At 48.3% G+C, this 19,906-nt stretch overlaps 1 protein-coding gene across 1 annotated transcript in view; it reads right to left on the bottom strand.

Moving 5' to 3' along the window:
* The window catches only part of GPC1 (glypican 1), a 160,669-nt gene extending 144,540 nt beyond the window's left edge, over nucleotides 1-16,129 (bottom strand). The window contains 1 exon segment of the mRNA NM_001303227.1: nucleotides 15,944-16,129. Within this exon segment, the coding sequence (NP_001290156.1) occupies nucleotides 15,944-16,100 (157 nt within the window). The 5' untranslated portion in view covers nucleotides 16,101-16,129.
* Nucleotides 16,130-19,906: the final 3,777 nt, after the last annotated feature.

Below are 19,906 nucleotides of genomic sequence, written 5' to 3'. Positions count from 1 at the left end.
AGGCAGAGGAAACACACTCCAGAAGCACACACAAACCCAAGCCACAGGAGCTTTGCTGGGGAAGAGTTTGGTCCTACTACAGCAAGGTCTCTGGTCCCAGAAGCCTCTGATCCATGTTTTATAGCCTTGAGATAGTGCAACCTTCTGATGCACAACACAGTTGAAATTCAGGCAGGCAGCTGCTGCCAGAGGAAGCATAGGAATGGCCCCACAGGCTGAGTCCACCCGCACGTGCACCTGCACGTAGCCCACTCCCTCTTGAGTGACAGTTCAGGGGCTGCCCTCCCCTTCTCTGCACCAGGATGCTGTCCCAGGCAGGGCAGCTTGCAAAGAACAGTTTTCATTTGGTGAATCTTTCATTTCACTTTCTCTCAGCCCTCTACTGCTCACTTCCCCTTACACAAGCACAAAGTGCTCTTATCTCTTTCCACCATACACCCCCCATTAGAGAAAGAAGCCGTGAGCATGGGCAGATCCTACACACTTATCTTGCACAGGTGCAGAGCCACAAGCATGTGCCCACTGTGTCACCATGAGCAGCCCAGAGCCTGTGAAGCTGCTTTTATGTATGGGCCACGTATGCAAAAGGACATAGCAGAAGCACAAGGACTGACATTATGCTCTGCTCAAAGTTAGCAGGGAAACTGTAAACCCTTGGCTCAACTCTGTTGCAGAGATTTCTGCCTCCAGAACCATTAGCGCATATCCTAAACTCAGCAAAGCTCAAACCCAATCTTTGCGTGTGACAAGTTTCACCTTGTCAGTCCTGGGAAAAGTCCTTCACAGCTGTGAACCACAGTCAGCCCTGGTGGGGTTGAAAGCAGAGAAGCCCAGTCAGCCGGTTGGTTGGGAAGCCCTGTCCACTACCATCCAGACATGCACGAAGCAGCAGCACCCATTGGTCTAGACTTGTGGCTTCTTTGCATGAGATTGGTGTTTATGCCAGCAAAGTGACAGACAGCCCTGAGAGTTTGAGCAGAGGTTAGGATCTATGATCAGGTTGCATTTTAGAAGCACATTTTAAAAGGAACTGTTAAATCCCAGCCTGGAAAAGGTGGAGAGTTTTTCCTTATGAATTACAGATAAGCTTTCTGATGCAGCAAATGCCAAATATCCTGATGCTCAGCTAAATGTAAAGGAAGAGGTAGGAAAACCATGCAGAGACACCTCATTTTCCAATCTGATGTGAGTTGACAAAGATTGTTTAGAAGCCAAGGGCCAGACTTTCAAAAGTACTCCCACAAGAATCTTAACAAGTGGTTAGATCTTCAGACAGCTCCGCTCTGAATCAGGCACATAAATGAGGTGGACAGATTCAAACAAAACAAAGCAAAATTCATGCTGAGACAACAGCAGCTGTCCGTGTCCACAAGCAGCTGAGCACGACAGCTGAGAGGGAAAGGGGCCGCTGGGGAATGCTTGGGCTGCGGCGTGTTTGTCAGAGCTGCCCGGCTCCGTTGCTCCCACTTGCACAGCTCTAGTGACACCGCAGGGAAGCTTCGCCCTCCTCCTGAAAGGTGCTGCTGCCAGGAGCTTGGCACAATCTGCCACGGGAACATAGCTGGAAGAAGGCACCACAGACATGGCGCCAGAAAATACGGTATCGGGGCAGAAAGCTCAGAGATATCCAAGCAGCCTCAGGGATTAACCCCTGTTTTGGTGTGAAGGATGAAGAGCCTCATGAGATCTGACAACTCAAACATTACACTGCTGCAAACAAACATCCTAGCTTCTGCAGATGTCCACGAAGGGCTGTCAAACAGCTGTAGAGGAATATGAAGAAGCTGCCCATAAGAAAATACTTAATTCATACCAAAAAGGCAAGAGTGAAAGAGCTTGGCAGATCTTCTGAGAGTAAAGCTACATACTCCACTTATTGAATTTCCCAGACTTTCAGTTTGATAGAGTTGAAAGGCCCTGTGTTGGCCTGCCAGAGCCCCGAACCAGCCAAGCTCAGCCCAGCTGCTGCTGTTCACAGCTACAGCAGCACCTCTGAGAAGCAAACTGTGAGGGAAACACAACTTCCCTGGCACAGCAGAGGCTTTTGGGCAGTGCCACACAGCTGTACAACACCAGTCAAGGAAAAATTATACTTCAATATCTCATTTGAAAAAATAAAATGCCATTTAAAATCCATGTCAAGGATGGTGGTGTTGTAAAAGCTGTAAAAGCACAAGACAGAGAGAAAACCTCCCTGAGAGTGAACCAGTGTACCCTTCTGTCCATGGAGCACAGTGACAGCCTGCTAGAACTGCACGGCTGCTGTCTCACAAAGAAAGTCTGGGGAGTTCTTCTCCCTGGTTTCATTTCTAATCTGTACCAGGACACCAGCAACACTTCTGATCTCATCTGTCAGTTCTTCTGTTTTGGCCTTTGCAGCATCTCGTGGCTGGTGGTCTTGAGGACATGCGGAGCAGTTTATCAAGTCTCTGTGCACGAGGCTGAGTGGGATACTGCAGGACTGGGTTTCATGATCCAGCTGTCCTTTCCAACTCCATATCCTTATGAGCTAACCTCTCAGACGTAATTCTGCCTGTCTGAAGCACGAATGAAGTCGGTACTAACCAACCAACCATCAGCTACACTGCGGAAAACAAATTTAAAAGAGGCACAATTACATGGAGAATTAGTTTCTGTGTACATTCAACTCAACAGGACAGCTCAGTTCACTACTCTGCCTCTTGCCAGATGGGTTTTACAAAACAAATTTCTGAGCTGTTCCAATCATGTTTCCTTATCAAGCAGCAGCCTTGCTTGTTTCTGCAAAGCCTACTCCATAGAGAGTCCTGAAAATAAGAGATAGGCCCCGAACATCTGTCACCTGGGAGGTTAGCTTAGATTGTTTTTAATAGTTTGTGGTACTCATAACTGGTTTTAAACTGACAAGGGAAAACGATAAAAAGAATGAGATCTGTGTTTCTGAGCTCACATCAAAGAGCAGCTTTAAAGAATGAGTAAAAAGGCTGTCAAAATAGGAAGGCTTTACCCAGCAACCTAACAAAACAGGCTTCAAGCAGGCAAGAAAGAGGTTCTAAACAAATTAACCTGATAGGGAAAGTGCTGGCTGAAAAGTAAATATTTAGCAGGGCCCATTTCTACTAAAAGAAAGCTCAAAAAAAAAGAAAAATATATATATATATAAAAAAAAACCACACACAAAAAACAACCGTCACAAAAGAGATGTTTTTGCTGTAGAAAGGACAGCCGTAGGATTTGGAAGTACTTACAGTTCTTTTCTGCACTACTGACTGCGTTAAAGTCATCAGCCTCAGATTGGCTCTCCATTACACTGCACAGCGTACAGCCTATTCACTCCGTGACATGAATTTCTCCTGCAAGGCTTCTTTAAACTTCCCTTTGTAGCCCCAGCTTTTTAACTGCTATCACAAACCTTCAAGATTTAACCCCGGGGGACAAAGAAGTAGTCTCCTGATACAAAGATTAATGCCATTCCACAGAGAAGTGCAGACACATGAATTATCCCCGAGGCTTTCATTCTGCCGGAGCCTTTGCCCCAGCAGCCGGCAAGGCAGGTACCCACACACCCTGCCCGGAGCAGAGCTGCCTGCTTGCTGCCCTCTACACCAGCAGTGCACACAGCAGCAGCAGTTTGGAGACCTTCTCCTCCTCTGAGCTACGTCAGAGCAGATGGTGTTCAGTGCTTCTATCTGGAGCAGTACTCAGCAAACCCAGAAATACTTTCTCTAACTTGTCTCTGACATTTCCTAGACTAGCTCAGCCTCACGCAGAAGCATCTCCTCAATCACTGTGCTTGAAAGGAGCCCACCAGAAGCAAAAAGCTGCTGGCAGAGACCATTTCTGTGGCCAACCAACACCCCCAGATCCCCCAGGCATTCAGAGCAGCTCCATTTGTGTTTGTAAGCTGCACCACTACAGCCATCTGGTATCGTATCCTCTCCCTTGGGCATTTCTTTGGGGAGGGGAGGGTGTGAGCAGCTCCCCAAACCCTGAACTATCTCATGAATACAGCTCCTTACCATTTAAGGCAGATGATCCAACTGCAGAAGAGTCGTGCATGCTTGCATTCTTTTTCAGCTTAAGACAGACAAAAGAAAGTGTTTCTTTACACGGCGGGTGGTGCACTTCTGAGCTTGCTGCTTTGGGCTTTATGGAAGCAGACAGCATGCAGCTGGTGGGACTACAGACCAGACAGATCCATGGACAACAGGTCTATTAAAGGATTAGGAAGGGATGCGCTTGCTGATACTTCCCTTCAGAACCTGTAGGTGTTGGGGAGCACCAAGAGTACCCTTCCCCAAGAGAGACCTCAGAAAGGTGCCATGATCACACTCCCTCCCTAATGGTATCATGGTATCCCTATGAGAGCTTGTACAGCTGGGCAGACTGAGCTGGGACCAATCACCATCTGAGCCCTGCTGCTGTACCAGCGCTAGGCAAAATCCATAGCCCAAAGCACCACAAGTAAGACACTGAAGAAGAGCTAATTAGCCTTCTTCATTGTGCCTGAGCATCTTGCACACCCACCGAAAAACAATACTTGTCTCAGCAGCAGGTCCAGGCACACACAGGATGGTCACACAAGCATATTCACACACAACACAGGGGTGGGTGGGAAACAAATTGTCCCACACAACCATTTTTAAGCCGAACTTGATGTGTTGTGTGCGTGATTACTGCAGAAATCAACATGGGTAATTATGGCCATCTGTACCCGTTACTGCCATTTGTATGTGTGCTCATGGTAACTGCACGTTAGTTAGGCATGCCACTGCACAAACATATTAAATAGCTAATTAAAAAAACCACAAACCTTCACTGTTTGGGAGGAGCCCATCACCAACTAATTACCAGAACACATTTCCTCCATCTGCCCGGCAGTTGCCCCCTCCCCAAGGTGATCAGGGAATCTGCTGTGGCTGGGAGCTTCTTGTGCTCGGGCCTTCCTTTGTGTGGCAGTGCTTCCAACCATGGCCGCTTCTGAAAGCACAGCACTTCCACAGAACAGAGCAATGCTTTTGGATTACTGCAGGCGACCCCCAGATTAGCCACCCAACACGTCCACACACAGCAGAGCCTAAGTGCCTAACGGGACAGCAGAGTGAGCATCCCAAAAAGCGCCTCACCATACCGGTTTCTCTTCTGGCTCTTTTCTCTACAACAAGCTACTAATGCAACAGCAGATTATAAATACACAGAGGACGGCTGTGCCCCAGTGCTTCACTGACATATGGTTCTGTCTTCAGTCAGAAGCTGCGGATTTAAATTTAGGAATGGAGCAGGAGGTTGGGTTTCAAAATTCCAAGATAAATCCTCACAGAGGAGGCAGTGAGACCAGAATTTCCTCCCTCTGGTCTAGCCTTAAAGCAGATGGGAGCACGGAGTTGGTGCTGTTAAGCAGACCGCAGTGCTTGTGCAGCCCTACAATGCCTTGCCCCGCTTTGCAGCTGCCTGGGAGCTCTGCAGCTATGGCCCTTGGTGCCAGGTGCCGCTTCCCTGGCACCCACATGTCCAGGCTTTTACTGGAAGGGCAAAATTTATTGCAAGTCAATAGCTAGAGTAATTTCTTACATTACGGCAAAGGCTGCCAATACTCTCCCTTGGGTTGAATCAGCGTTTTCATTAGCTGCCCCTTCCTCTTCAGAACGAGTGTTGGTGTGAAAGGAAAATCAGCTACAGGCAGAACAGGTTTGCTCATTTTTCATGTCTTCTGACATTCCCTGACCAGTCCCTTGATTTCTACAGCGTTAAACACATCCTTTGCACACAGACACACATTCCTTACGCTCTCCTCTAAGCACTGTTTACCACTGTGTAAAGCACTGTGTGCAGTACCTTCTAAACCAAGAAAAATGCCTTTAAAGAAACTTAATTCAAATGTGTTCTGAGGAATGCTGTCTTCTCACACTCCTCTGACCATACTGGGGCAGGCTGCAGGAGCTGCTCCTGGCCCTGTTCTACTCCTCCAGCATTTTCCTCTCTTTGCACTGCTTGACCACCTCGGCCTTATTGAACCAAAGGGAAAAAATAAAATAATCATCCGAACTAAGCTCTCCATCCTCTGTCCTTCAATCATACGAGAGGTGACAAATACGCTGAATTAAATGCAAAGCAAGCAGTATTTTTATTTGGTTAATTAGAATTGCTCATCAAATGAAAACAAGGGAGTGCTTTACTGCAGGACTGGTACAGGTAGTTGTTGTACATTCCTGCATATTTGGCTACTTTAGGAGTGTTTTTTAATTAACAGTTTCTTCTTGGCTAAAGCGAACCACAGAGAACAAGGAAAGAGGAGTTTCACACAAGGACACTGCCGGATCCCTCCACTGCCAGCTATTTTTTTCTTCAGGGAGGATTTTAAATTAAAAGCAGATTGCCTTCATTAGCGTTTCCAGAAGCTGTGTAACTGCCAAAGCTGACAGAAACACAACTGCGATCTGCAAATTTGGCAAGTGGCGTTTTCTCTGTCTACAAATGGCGGGTAACGTCATCTGCATTAAGAGGGCTTTTGTGGGGGACACGGTGCGAAGAGAGCTCCTTCCCTGGGAGTGGGAGAACATCTCCAGAGCAGCAGCTCAGCGACGAGGGGAAGGCCCGGTAGTGCTTCTACTCTCCTTCAAACTGACAGAGCCACACGCATCTCAGCCAGCCCAGGCGCACAGCAGGCAGCAATTCTTACCTTGGCTTGCACGCTGCTCCACACGCACTGCAGAAGTACCAGCTCACACCAGCATTTGACCCTAACCTTGAGCTCAGCACTTGGCTACTCCACAGCACTGGCTTATATCCTCAGAAGAACTGCAGGACCTAGTCCAACTCTCTTCTACCTCATGGTGAACAGAATTCAATATCCTTTGAACTAAGCACTAAGTGATGAGTTGACAATAATTACACTGAAAGACAGAGGTTAAAGGAATTTATTGTTACTTGATATGCTAAGTAAATTGTTTAGAAACATGTAATCAATAAGTAATGATGAAGTAAAATTAAAAACAAACTCTCTTCCTTCAAAAAAAAAAAAAAAAAAGAAGCCAATGGGCTCATAAAAATCCATTCAGTGAGGCCCATGCATCTTGTTAAGTTGAACAGCACAGCATTTTAATAAACCAAAAAAAAATGACTTTATCCATAATGAGCATCGAAGGCAGAGTGTGGACCTAAATTATGCCGCTCCTGTTTATCATTCACGTACCGCAGGACTGATGAAGATTTATGGTCCCATTGTGCTAAGTACTGTATAGTGAAATATCATGAAATAGTGAGATGTAGTACTCCAAGAGTTTATAATTTAAAGACAAATTACAAAAGCAAGATACTATAATCTAAAGATGGTAATGCACAGATGGGGATTGGAGATACAGAGAGAATGAGCGATACGCCCAGGGTCATCTCAGATGTGTGCCAAAGCACAAAACTGAACTCACATCTCTGGAGTACCAGCATAGATCTTATATAGGAGAACATTTCTACTCCTCCTCAATTTCACTAGATGTCATATTTCATAAGCTAACAAGTAAATTCAAAAAATACAACCGCTGCAAGGGAGAATTGGAAGAGTTTCCTTTCACTCTTCCTTCTCTGAAGACCCTCGTTGATGGTGAAGCTTTACCTGTGCGTAATCCCAATCTATCTGCATGGCACAAATGAAGCATTTGCATAGAATCACAATTCAAGCTGAGAGGTGCTCTGTGGCCATCCAGCCCAAGCTCTGCTCAAGGCAGAACCAGTCAGAGCAGATGCCCCAGGGCTCTGCCCAGATAAACTCAGAATGTCTCCAGGGAGGAGGGATATCAGCACCCCACCACCTCTCTAGGTTCCTGGTCCAGCGTTCAACCAGCAAAGTTGAAAAAGTCTTCTGACTGATCAAATAAGAATTTCTCCAGCTCCAGTTTGTGCCAGCCACCTCCCATTCTGCCCCCATGCCTGGCTCCATTTTCTCTGTTCCAGTCTATTCAACAGTTAGAGATTCGCAGCACGATTTCCCCCAGACTTCTGTCTCCCAGACTTCACTCCCGAATGCTCTACAGACCTGGCTTTCACCACTTCCCCTTGTACTTCACATACTCTATCTAGCACCCCAGCCACCTCAGTGGTCTCTGCTGAGCTTCCCCCAGTACAGCTACATCTTTATTTTACGCATAGCCCAAAACCAGTCATTGTGCTCCACGTACCAGCCTTGGTGATGTGACATGCTCAAAGCAATCAGTGATAGCAGGATAACACAAGACATTGTGTTGCTGGACAAACAGACATCAGCGGGTATATTTAGGAATGCTGGTCCTAAACCCTGTCAAGTAGTGTATTGGTAACTGTGAAAAATATTTGATCTGTGACTGTGACAGGAGAAAATGCTTCAGTGCAACATGAACAATAGTGGCAGTGCTACTTATTAAAGCACAACTCAAGCCCCCAGACAGCTGGTCTGGGATACTGGGACAAACAATCCTGCAGTTAAACACAGTGGCTTTCTTTCTTGGCTTTCAATGGAAATGTGCCCAGTATCTGAAGGTATCTGCTCTCTATTCTAACTAGGGCTCAGTCACAGAGTACTCTTGGCTAGCACCTGTGAAGATTTATTCGTTAAAATTTCACTTTTATTTAGCCCTACAGAAGTGCTGTCATTTGTTGTCACTCATCAGTTTGTTTTAGGTTTCCCCTGGAAGTTTCATCCCATGGAGCAGCAAACTCATCAGTGCAGTGATCCTGACACAAGACGCCTGCATGGCACGGACATGTTTACCTAAACAAGGAATTTTCCAGCAAAACTCACCTCTCTCACACCGCAGCTAACCAAGTAGGATGCTCACCAGGCAAGCAGCCTAGAGGCCATTCACAGCACACTGCCCTTCCCTCCCACACTGAATTCCAACTCCCCATGCCTATCACGCACCGTCAGCAAACTGAGCTCTAGCTCACAGAAGAATTTAAGCTGCACTTCCCACATCCAAACCTTTCCTGCTCCCGAGATCAGTGCATTGCAGAGACAACTCAATCACTGTTTACTATCAACAGATCAAATAAAATCAAATGCAGCTTCTCGAGACACAGCAAGTCCAGCAGTCACTGAGCTCACCGCAGAGCCTCCAAGGAGGACAAAGGCAGACGCTCACCCAGGTGTGGCACAGCCTGTGACCACTGCCCTGGGGAAGCAGCTCCAAGGCAGTGCTGAGGAACGAGCAGCTTTCCCTGCTCCTGCTCCCCGTGCAGGGACTCCACTACCTGATGCACTACAGAGATTCATGCACGTATTTATGCAACATCATATTATCAATTTTGCTTATCTGGGCTTAATTGACGGCATATGCTAGCAGCAGTTGAAAGGGCAGAGGCCAACGGGAGCACTTCTCTGACCTCTGCAGCACACCCTCTGCCCCACAGTACAGCAGCCGCCCCCCCCTCAGCAGGACGGGGCACAAGTCCCAGGGGCTGCGGCTCTATCAGCGAGACTCCTACACACGGATTCCCAGCACTGTGCAGCCCTTCCCCAAATTCACAGCAGATGGGACCGCAGGATGGCCAGGCCTCAGAGAGCCTCTCTACAGAAACACCCCTCCTTCCCTTGACATCCGAGCCTCTGGGAGACCTCCCACAAATGAGAGGGGAGTGAGAGTTCTGCAGGGCGGGTTTGGTATTCTGTCACAGAGCCAAGCAGATGTTTGAGAAATACAAACTGTTATATGACTATTTTAAACTCATGCAGCTGTGCAGGGCCAAGGAGCTGCATCGGGAGACATCGCTGCTCTCTTGAGGTGCTCTCATACCTTGGGACCCCATCCACAGCTTAACAAACCAAACTCCCCAAGTCATTCACGCTATCACATCCCGTTTAAGAGTTTATAGTAGAGGAAACCACTGGAAAGAACTGGAGGGGCTTTTCCAGGTTCACACTGAAAACGTGCATCCAGATGGGGACCACCCCAGCCATCCTCACACCGCGCTGCACTGCTCAGCTTGGCTGCAAGGCAGCAGAAAGAGACCAGATGTGGTGTACAAAGCCCTGCCACCTGTGTGCCACCCTGTGCGTGCTCAGCCCTCACCCCGGGCTCTCACTGTACGGCCAGATCTCTTCAGGCTCCACTGAAGTACCATGAGCAGAGAGCAGAAGAGACTGATGGAAGAAGCTTCTTTCTGATCCGTATTAAAAATATAAGATTAATCTTTATTTCTTAAGGCACAACATTCTTATTTATGAACAAAAATTAGCAACCAATGGAATTTATGTAGCATTCCTATTTCAGAAATAGGCCAGCCTGCACCAGCTGAGAGGTAAGACTTGGGTAATGCCAGTGGAAACATGCCAACTAAATTACACCGCATGGTTTTACAGTCCCATAAAATACCAATCTTTTTGCAAGCCAAAACTGTTTGTCATAGAGAATTTCATTTTAGCCATATAAAAGATTGACTGAGTGTATAAGTACTATCGCATTGCTCTGAAAAACCACAGTAAAACTTATTTTCTTTTTTTAATACTTCAGAAGAATGCATAGCAATTTTAACAAGTGCTTTACTCATCTTGCTAGCAGAGGAGTTCGTAACAGCTGGGCAGCTCTGTACTTGTGATTCATGCTGCACCGCAGATGAAGAGACACAATTACATTAGTTTTATAATCTCTATATGGTCAACGCAATTGTGATTAATGTATTTTCTAGAACACAGAGCTAGGGCATCGCGGGTAACTTTTATAGCACAGCCCACTTCTTCCAATTGTATGGGGAAAAAACCCATGTCTGAAAAATCCCAAGTAAAAGAGGAGCCTGTTGCTGGACATGTCATTGACCCAGCTCACAGCCCTGGCATGAAGAACAGGCAATTTAGGTGCCTGCAGTCTCAAGCTTTGCTATTTTTTGCAAAACAATCTGGAGTGGAGGTAACCCGATTCCCTGGGAATCAAGTGTTACCTCAACATGGGTTTCACCTGCCAGAGATATAACATTCTGGGCAATAGAACATCACAGTGTATAGGCAACGCAACACAGGAGAGGGCATTCTGTCTTCCGCATGTCTAAATTTAAGAATTAAAAAAAAAAAAAAAAAAAAAGGAAAGGAAAATCTTGGCTTGCACAGAATTTTGTATTTTATTTCTGATGCAGTGGCATCTAAGGAACCTTCTGCAAATTACAAAGGACAGTGGAATAATCTTCAATCCTCTGCTGCTTCCTGCAGCCTTTAGGGTCCCACTCCTCCAGGTCTTGTCCCATCACAGTGAGACAGACCTACTCTCACGGCTGTGAGGAGGATGCTAACAGTTCTTGCTGAACAGATAGGAAAGCACAAATGCAACACTTTCGAGGAGGATTTGAGGACAACGAGTGTCAGCTCTGTCTTGTTTCGTGCTACCACACAAGTGGAGGTGCCTCTGCCCCCCAAGCCGCTACAAAATCACTCTTCCCTTCTTACACTGCAGTCAGGCAGTAAACACATAGAGCAGAAGTGCTGAAAAACAAGCACAACTCTGACGTAACTTACTTATTACTTGTTAGTCCATCCTGCCTTCGCCTTCCGTACCAGACCTGATACAGCGTGATGCTCCCCTCCCCAGTCCAGCAGGCAGCAACAGGCATGGTGCAGAGCCTGTGCCCAGCTGCTGCTAGTGGTAAGTGCTCCATGCCCCCTCCTTGCAGCATTGTGATCTGCAAAGGAAACAAAACCTCTGGCTCTAAACAGACATTTTTTATAATCAAGTTAGCAGCTCCCTCCCTTCTTTGGTTAAGTCAAAGCACACTTAATTATTGAAATTACCCGGTGGAATACATCTATCCTGTCCCCTCAATGTGAGAGGATTGTACCGAGAGCGACAGAACATTAAACCAACAGCTTCACAAGCCCTGCCAGAAGCCACGCATCTCCCACCAAATGCAGCCGGCGCAAAGAGACCGACTGGCATCTGCCAGGCACCAACAGGGCAAGAACAGGAAAGGCAGAGCCAAGGTGGGCACTGCAGCTTCACAGGTGCTGGTGTGTGGGCATCTCCAGCTATGCAGGCACACACATTTTCTGGGAAACATCAGTCTTAATCGTGTTCTGCTTCACCAACAAGAGAAGCTGCTGAAATAGTTTTGTCAGACAAGTGATAAGGATAATTACGTGATGAGAGTTTAGTCATTCATATTGCTGTGACAGAGAAGTAGATTCTCTGAAAAATAACATCACCAACAGAAAACCTTGGTGATTCTATGATTCATCAATATCTGAGCATAAAGCTTTCCAAATTTCAAACGTAGCTGCAGTGAGGTGTGCTGGCACGTGCTGCTCCGAGGCACAAGCCACCAGAGGGAGCCCATTTTTCTCCATAAATCTGATTTTCATAAATCGTTTTGTATGCACACATTCTCAACTGACAAATTAACGCAATTACAAAGTGTGTATGAATATGCATATTTTATTTTAAACCGATTTGTCCCTAAGTCCATTAGGGCACACAGGCTGGGACTGTGCCCAGAAGCTCCCCACACAGCAGCTAGCCTTGAGCTGCTGTTCCTGCCCTGTGTGATTACAAACCAAGCCCAACCACAACCTCAGAGAGGCTCTCCTTTCAAGCTTGTGGCACATATCCTTCCTTGGGAAAGGAGGAGCCCCGAATTTATTTTCTGTACCACAGGCACAGGTTTGTCCATCTTTGTATTTATGCCTTTCATACTGCAGCTGCCAGAATTTAAAACGCTACCAGTATTGGCTTCCATTACCATCTTCACATTCCAAAAGCCTTGTCAAGTCCAGCCTTGCAGCCAGACCTGTTCTTTATTCATCTAACATTCCTCCAAACAACTCTTTACACATGCACTTGACAATGTTTTCCTTACAAAACAGAATTATGCAGCCTAAAAGGACCTGAAGATGAAAACAAATTGTTTGACCTCCTTTCAGCAAAGGAACTGGGGAAGCACAATCCTGAGATACATAACTGGCTCGGAAGCAGTGCTGCCTGGGTTTCTTCTGTGCCCTCCTCTTTTGGTGCATTACATTCATCCCCAGGTAAGGCAGGCCCAAGGATTAATTACAGCAGTGAACAAGTCAAAGCGAGGGCCAAGCACATCCACATCAAATCACAATTCTCAAGTCTTCTCCGGGACAAAGTAGAACTACCTCAGCTTGAAACATTGCAGAGCATCACCCAACCTACATCAACAACGCTAAGAACTCCAGCAAGGCAGCAGTGACAGCTGGATGCTCTCCCCAAAGCCAGAACTCTTGCAGGGACTCTCTCGTCACAAACCTCACTGTGAGCCCAAGACAACCAGCCCTCCAGTATGGGCCCGAACGGGTACATCCAGGGGTACACCCTCAGTCACAACTCAGGCGACCTGCAATAGCACACATGTAGCAAGAATGGGAAAGCAGAAATAGATGTTGGCCAGAGGAATCAAGACAAAACAGAAGAATTGATAGATCTTGAACCATTTTCCTGTATTTTTCAGGAATCCCGGGAGGGGAATGTGGGTCACCCAGCCAGCGGGCAGGAACGATCCTGCACACAGGAAAACTTAGTTCAAGTTAGTCTGGTGTAGGGAAGTGCATGGGTAACTTTCCCAAACCCAAGCAGTAGGGAGCACTTCTCCAAGCACCAGAAACTTTCTCCTGCACAGATCTGCACCTGAGAATTGGGTGGATGTGGGCCTGTCAGGATTACTAATATGAGAAGATGCTTCTTTTGTGTTTGAGAGTTCTGCCATGGACTTCAACGTAATGAGATATAACATGTTCCCTAAACACACTAAAGAATGGTACCCAAAACATTTAAAGCACATAGATGTGTTAACATGTACAACATTACAGAAACATTAGCAGTGTTCCATGAGAAATGCGGTACACCAAGAGCCTATCCCTGAACCAGATGTCCATCTGCTACCCGTCTAATAACCATGTCAAGGTACAACTGACCAGTACCACCTTCTGCTGAGCTGTGGGGACTTTGTGCTACTCATCATGCTCTTAAATCATAATAAAGAATACAAGTTAGAAAGTGTAAAGCACGTAAATAAGCTAAACACAAACACGGCCATTCCAGCCTGGAACACACTAATCTCTTGGAACCCAAGTCCTGGAGCAGTGAGCAGGGCACAGCTGGGCTGGTAGGACAGCAGTGTGCGTGGTCCAGCTGAACAATACCACACTTACATGTGGGGACACCACAAGAAGGGCTTGAGATTCTTCCCTTTGGAGACAGCAAACCCAGCACTACCTCCTGCCCTATCTGCACAGCTGCTGCGAAGCACGGAGCTCACACAGCACTGTGCTCCAGTTCAGGCACTCCGAGGCTTTAAATGCACTGGTCAAGTACTACACCAACAGAAAAGGCCGTTCCTGGATATTTATCAGCGAGTAGGTACAGAAAACAATTACCTATGAAAATCATCAAGTCCATTAGCAAGATGGGCTAATAACAGAGACCTGCTGCTGTTGATATACGGAACCTTTTTCTCCCCTAGGTACTTCTTCATGTTACTTACCAGGAACATTCCTCATTTTTTTCACAGCATTTATCTCTAATTTCCCTGTAAAGCAACACCTAGGGATGCCCAGTTAGATGCTGCAGTCTTACATACTATTCCTTAAGGCGTTCCAAGCCCTTTAGAAATAAAACTCCTGGTTTCTATAAACCTTGGTGTCCTTGGTCACTTTCTGAATGGCAGTGGTTGGAGGGGACATGATGCTCCGCGCACTGCTAACATGGGACACCTGCAAGCACAGTGCTGGGATGCCGTGTGCCTGCCCATGTGGTGCTGCTACTGCATGCAGTGCCACTGCCATCCCAGTCAGCCTTCCAAGGACTTCCCATGTGAAATGTGACTGTAATAATTAGATGCAAATTTATAAGAAGCCACTTTCTTGCTTAACAGAATTACTGTTCCATTAATAGTGATGCTCAAATGATTTTGAAATTGTCCGCTGTTTCACCTCAAGGACTGCTCATGTTGTTTTGGAAATTCAGTCTCGGTTTCTTGACAAAGAAAGTATTAATTTGTTCATATTTGTGAGATATGTATATGGTTCAGCCTTATCCATTTGCGGGTCGGATACCTAATTTGTTTCCCTGGAAAACAACGCAATGAAATGCTCCACATAGGGCGTTCTGTAGCTTAAATGTGAACTACAAACTGCAATCTTCCTGGGGTGTCCCTGTGGGTCGGCTCCAGCACGTACGCCTGCATGTTTTATGCTTTGTCTGAAGAAGGAAGCTCCCACAAGTGGGGGGAAAGCTCTCAGATATGGGTCACGTGTCGGTGTATCAAAACTTGTACATGAATTAAAAAGAAAAGCAACAAAGCCTCAGTATCTGCCCTGAGCTTATATTTTTGTCTCTCAGAGGAAGAAAAATGAACAGAAGATTTGGGAAAAAAAAAAATCCAACAAAAAAAGAAACAAACCACCAACAAACCAGACTCAGAGTATTCTTTGCTAATTCATAAGTCTTCCGTAAGGAAGAGAAAATCATCCAGGATTTCTCAAAGCAGCCACAAAACCAAACGCACACCGATGCACGCTGCTCAGCCTTCCCTCAGCGCTGCACAAAGTTGACACACGGTCGTCTTTCTCCCGTTTCATTTTTACTGACAAACGCCCTTTCTGACTTTGCTGCCATCCAAAAGACTAAGTCAAGCGATCCTCCTCTCCCATAACCTTGTGGTATTTCCCAGCTCCCAGTCCCATTTCTATTTGACTATTCCGCTTTCTAAACCCAAATCCCGAAACCCTTTCAGCCGCGCTCAAAGCAGAAGAAAAGAGACAATGAAAGCGCCCCGCACGGCGCGGATCGCACGCTGCGCGCACCCCGTCCCCGCGCTCCGCCGCCGCAAATCCGCGCGCACCGCCCGACCCTCCGTGAGGGCAGAGGAGCACCGCAACGAGCCCGGCAGGAACCGCTCGGCTCCGACTCGTCGCTTCAAACTCCGGCCCGCCCCGAGCCGTGCCGTCCCCCACCCCCAGCCCCGGCCGCGGCCCCCTCCGCCCCGCGGGACTCACCGGAGATCTCGGCCTGGGGCACGCCGTTGAGGCTGAAGCCCTTGGCCCCATACAGCTGCCGGACCTCGGCGCAGCTCCTCGCCTTGCTGCCGCTGTCACCGCGAGCCGGGGCGGAGGCGACACACAGCAGCCAAAATCCCCACGGGAAGAAACGCATCCTTCTCCGCTGGCCCCGCCACCTGCCGTGCGAAGGGCAAAGCCAAGGTCCGTAGGAGGGGGCCCCGGCGCCGGGCGGAGCGGGGTCCGGGCAGCCCCGGCGGGACGGCCGGAGGCCGGGGGACGACGGGCTCTCGGGCGCTGCCCGCGGCGTGCGGGGAAGCTTCGTGCGGCTCGATCTGGACGCCGCGGAGAGTCCGAGGAGGGGGCGGCGATCCAAGTTTGCCCGGGCCGGGCCCCTTCCCCGCCGCGCTTCGAAACCCCGAAGCGTGACCGCGGAGAAGGCTTTTGTTCTTAGCGCGGCCGCATCCCCGGGCGGTCCCGCCGCGATGCCGCCGGCTGCGGCGGCCGCCGGGCCGAGCGGAGCGGGGCGCGCTGCCGGGCTGCTCCCGCGCCTGAGCCGAGCTGCGCCGAGCCGTGCCGGGCTGCGCCGCGCCGCTCCGTGCGCGCCGGCACCGCTCCACCTGCGCGCCGAGCCGGGCGGCGGGCGGGGAGGCTCCCGAGCGAGGCAGGGCTTCCCCCGCCGGACGTGGCATCACGCCGGGCCGCGCCAATCCCGCGCGGGGCGCTGCCCCGCCCCGGGCCCGCGCTCCGCCCCGCGCCACCGCCCCGAGCCCCCGCCGCGGGCACGGCGCCGCCGCCCGCCCGCCCCGGAGCGCGGCCCGGCCTTGGGAGCGGCCCGCGGGCGAGGAGCTGCTCCGCTCCGCCCGGCTCCCGAATGCGGCGTCTCGGCCGCGGGGCGAGCGGGCAACGCCGGCGGCGCCCGGTGAGCGGGTGGTCCGCTCTGCCCTTCGGGAAGGACGTCCTGAAAGCGGGCGGTGAGCCCCCGTCTGTCTGAGCCGCGGTCCGGCTCCGATTTCCCCCGGATGTGGTGGGAAAACGCAGAAAGACGAATCGTGAACCGCTTTGCCTGATCGTTGCGGGGGAAAAGTCTTAACTGGGAGCCCGAGAGTCCCAGCAGAGGCCTGGGAGGTGGAAATGCCCCTTCAGGAGAAGGGATTTTCAGCTGCGGGCTCTGCTTTTGGGTTTTCTTCCTACAGCAGCATACCCTGTCCTGAACCTGGCACCCCACGGCTCTGCCAGCTGGGTGCAGTCTGCTCCCCACGGAGATGGGGTGTCTGTCAGCACCCGAGTGAAGAGTAATGCTCCAGCTCTCCCACAGAGGAGTTTTTGCCCGGTATCTAACACATCTGACAACAGGCAGAGAACCGAAGATCAGTTCTATTAGGGCAGGTTTTTCTATGGAGAAAGGACAGGGAATCTGCTAGCACCTCAGCTTAAGCACTTGTGGGAGTTTACACGTTAACAGTTATCCAAAAGCCCACATCAAAAAACTGCCATGGCCATGGGCACCAAAATTCCTCAACAAGAATAGACTGGGGCAAATTGCTCAGACCTGAAAATTTGTACGAAGGCTGGGTCACCCAGTTTGCTTCTTCAGAACTGCTCGCTCTCAGAGAAATGATTAAGAAAGAAGTGACACAAATATATAGCTCCAGGGAGGGGAAAGATGGCAGTTGGGAAGGGAAAAGTCATTGCTTTCCTATGAAATCGCCTAATGATTTCCTAGGAAATCTCCCTAACTAAAGTCATCTGTGAAATACAGCATAGGGAATTAATAGAACCTTACTGTAGAGAAAGGGAGGGTTTTGTAATGAAGGCCATGACTGTGGTGAGCCCTCACTGTGACCTGAAGTTGAAACCTGTGCGTCAGTACAGCTCGTGCTGCTTCCCAGCTCTCAGTTCTTTCACAGACAGCACTGTGCTTTTAGGTCGTTGCTACATCTCTCTGATGCACACAGGTTAGAAACCCAAGGCTAGAAGCTTCCCAGCGCCTGGTACTCCTGAGCTGGAAGCTTGCTTTGTGGACTTTCTGGAGCATGGAAATAACATGCCATGGATAATATAAAGTCCAACCCACTCTGTCTTTAAAAAGGATTTCGACTGTAAGCAGAGGAGTATGACAAGTTAGCAAGTACAATGTATACCAGGTCACACAAGGTTACTTCAGCTCTTACTCCTATGTATCTGCTCTAATTTAGTAGCAGGAGGTACGTGGCAGGTCAGGTTGGTGGCTGGAGTTGATGAACTTTAGGGTTTTTTCCACCAATGATGATTCCACAGTCTGTAGCCCTTTTCCCATCCCAGACCTCGAACACAGCGCTTGGAGACCGATGGCAACCCAGCTACGGCGGTGGCAGAACGCAAGCACCAGAGGAATCCATATGGGAATCTGTTTTGCCAGGACTATGGAATGCCAGGGTTGTGGTTCCTCCTCGTGGTGCTGAAGCATATCTGTATGTTTCACTGATTATGTTTGGATGTATACCCAGGATTGTGGCTATGTACATTTAAAAAAAAACACTGAAACAAACATCTTCAAAGTGTCGTGATGAAAATATGGTTTTGGCACGTGTTATAAATCGTGTGGTTTTTTCAGGACCTGATCTACTTTGTGAGGACTCACTTAAAGGAATGGAGCTTGGCACAAGGCATACAGGGGATTATCTAAGGACTGGCAGGAGGAGCTGGAACCGGGGTAGAAAAGAAAGAGTGAAGTAAAACACAAGATGAGTAGACAAAATGCAGAGGAGGAGAATAGCACATGGCTGGCCAGCAAGAGTCAGGAAGACAGAAAATCCATCCTGCTGTGGAGATTGCCTCTTAATAGTCACAAGAAAAAAATGAAGTCCACTGAAAAGCTGATCCAAGCATTATGAAGAGACAAGAATGATGAAGAGCCAAATCATCTGGCACAAGTGTGGAAAGCTACAGTTTAAAAAACAATACCAACAATACAAACAGACCAAAGAGAGGCTTCTTATAACCTCAACTTTCACAGGATGTTTTCTATTCCTCTACAACTTTCCAAAAGTTTTGTATTTTAGTGGACGTACCTCTGTTTTTCATACTGAAGCAAATTAAGAGTTGTTCATGCAGCAAAGTATGTAGAACCAGATCTCCAGCTGGTTCTAAAATGGACCTATACTGAGGCATAGCAACCTAGAGTCTCGGAGCAAAACCAGAGCAGCAAAAAACCCGGATATCTTATCAAATTGTATTGTGTCTTCACTGCCACATTGAAAGAACAGAACATCCCCACTTGAATTCACAATGCTCAAAGTACACTGCTGCAGAGTAGGGAGGAAGGAGGGAAAGGAGATGGGCAAGAAGAGGTGGTCTATAACCTCCTCCTCACTGATGTCATGTAATAAAATCTTCAGCACCTTTCCCGTAGTTTTACACTACGTCTCATTCTGCAGAAACATCAGAAAACCCTGCATCTTTAGATTATAAATCTTCATCAAAGTATGAGTATATCAGTCACTTTTCTGCTGGTTTCTTTTCATCTCTACTGTATCTGTCTCCTACAGGAATTCATGAAAGCTCGTCCCCTGCTCTCCTCCCTCCCTCCCCAACACTGGCTGCTGTTCAGCAAAAGCTGGCCATGTGTTTTGCTCAATCAAATCTAATTAAGTTATCCAGAGGATTTTCTAGATAACGCTTTGCTATCTACAGCTGCTTACTTCTCCACTGGATCTTCCTTCATTAGGAACCCTCAGTTTCCCCACGACACATATAGGCAGAGTATCTTTTTGTTTTGGTCACTAAAAATATTGGATCGGCCCCTCTGAATTGCTGGGGATTGTCATGGACAGCTGACAAATCCAGCTGGATCTATGCAAGAAGCTGTTTGCCCTACAAAAATGCTAAGGCTTTGGGGATTTGCGTGTCCAAATAACTTAATCAGGAATATTCAGTAGGTATCATTCAGTTGGGGATCTTTCCCAGGTCTCAGGGAAGCCA

The sequence above is a fragment of the Meleagris gallopavo genome, chromosome 11 (assembly GCF_905368555.1).
Source record: "Meleagris gallopavo chromosome 11, MGAL_WU_HG_1.1, whole genome shotgun sequence".
NCBI classification, from domain to species: Eukaryota; Metazoa; Chordata; class Aves; order Galliformes; family Phasianidae; genus Meleagris; species Meleagris gallopavo.
The sequence above is the reverse complement of the archived record's forward strand: the minus strand, read 5'-3'. Positions and strand labels throughout refer to the sequence as shown.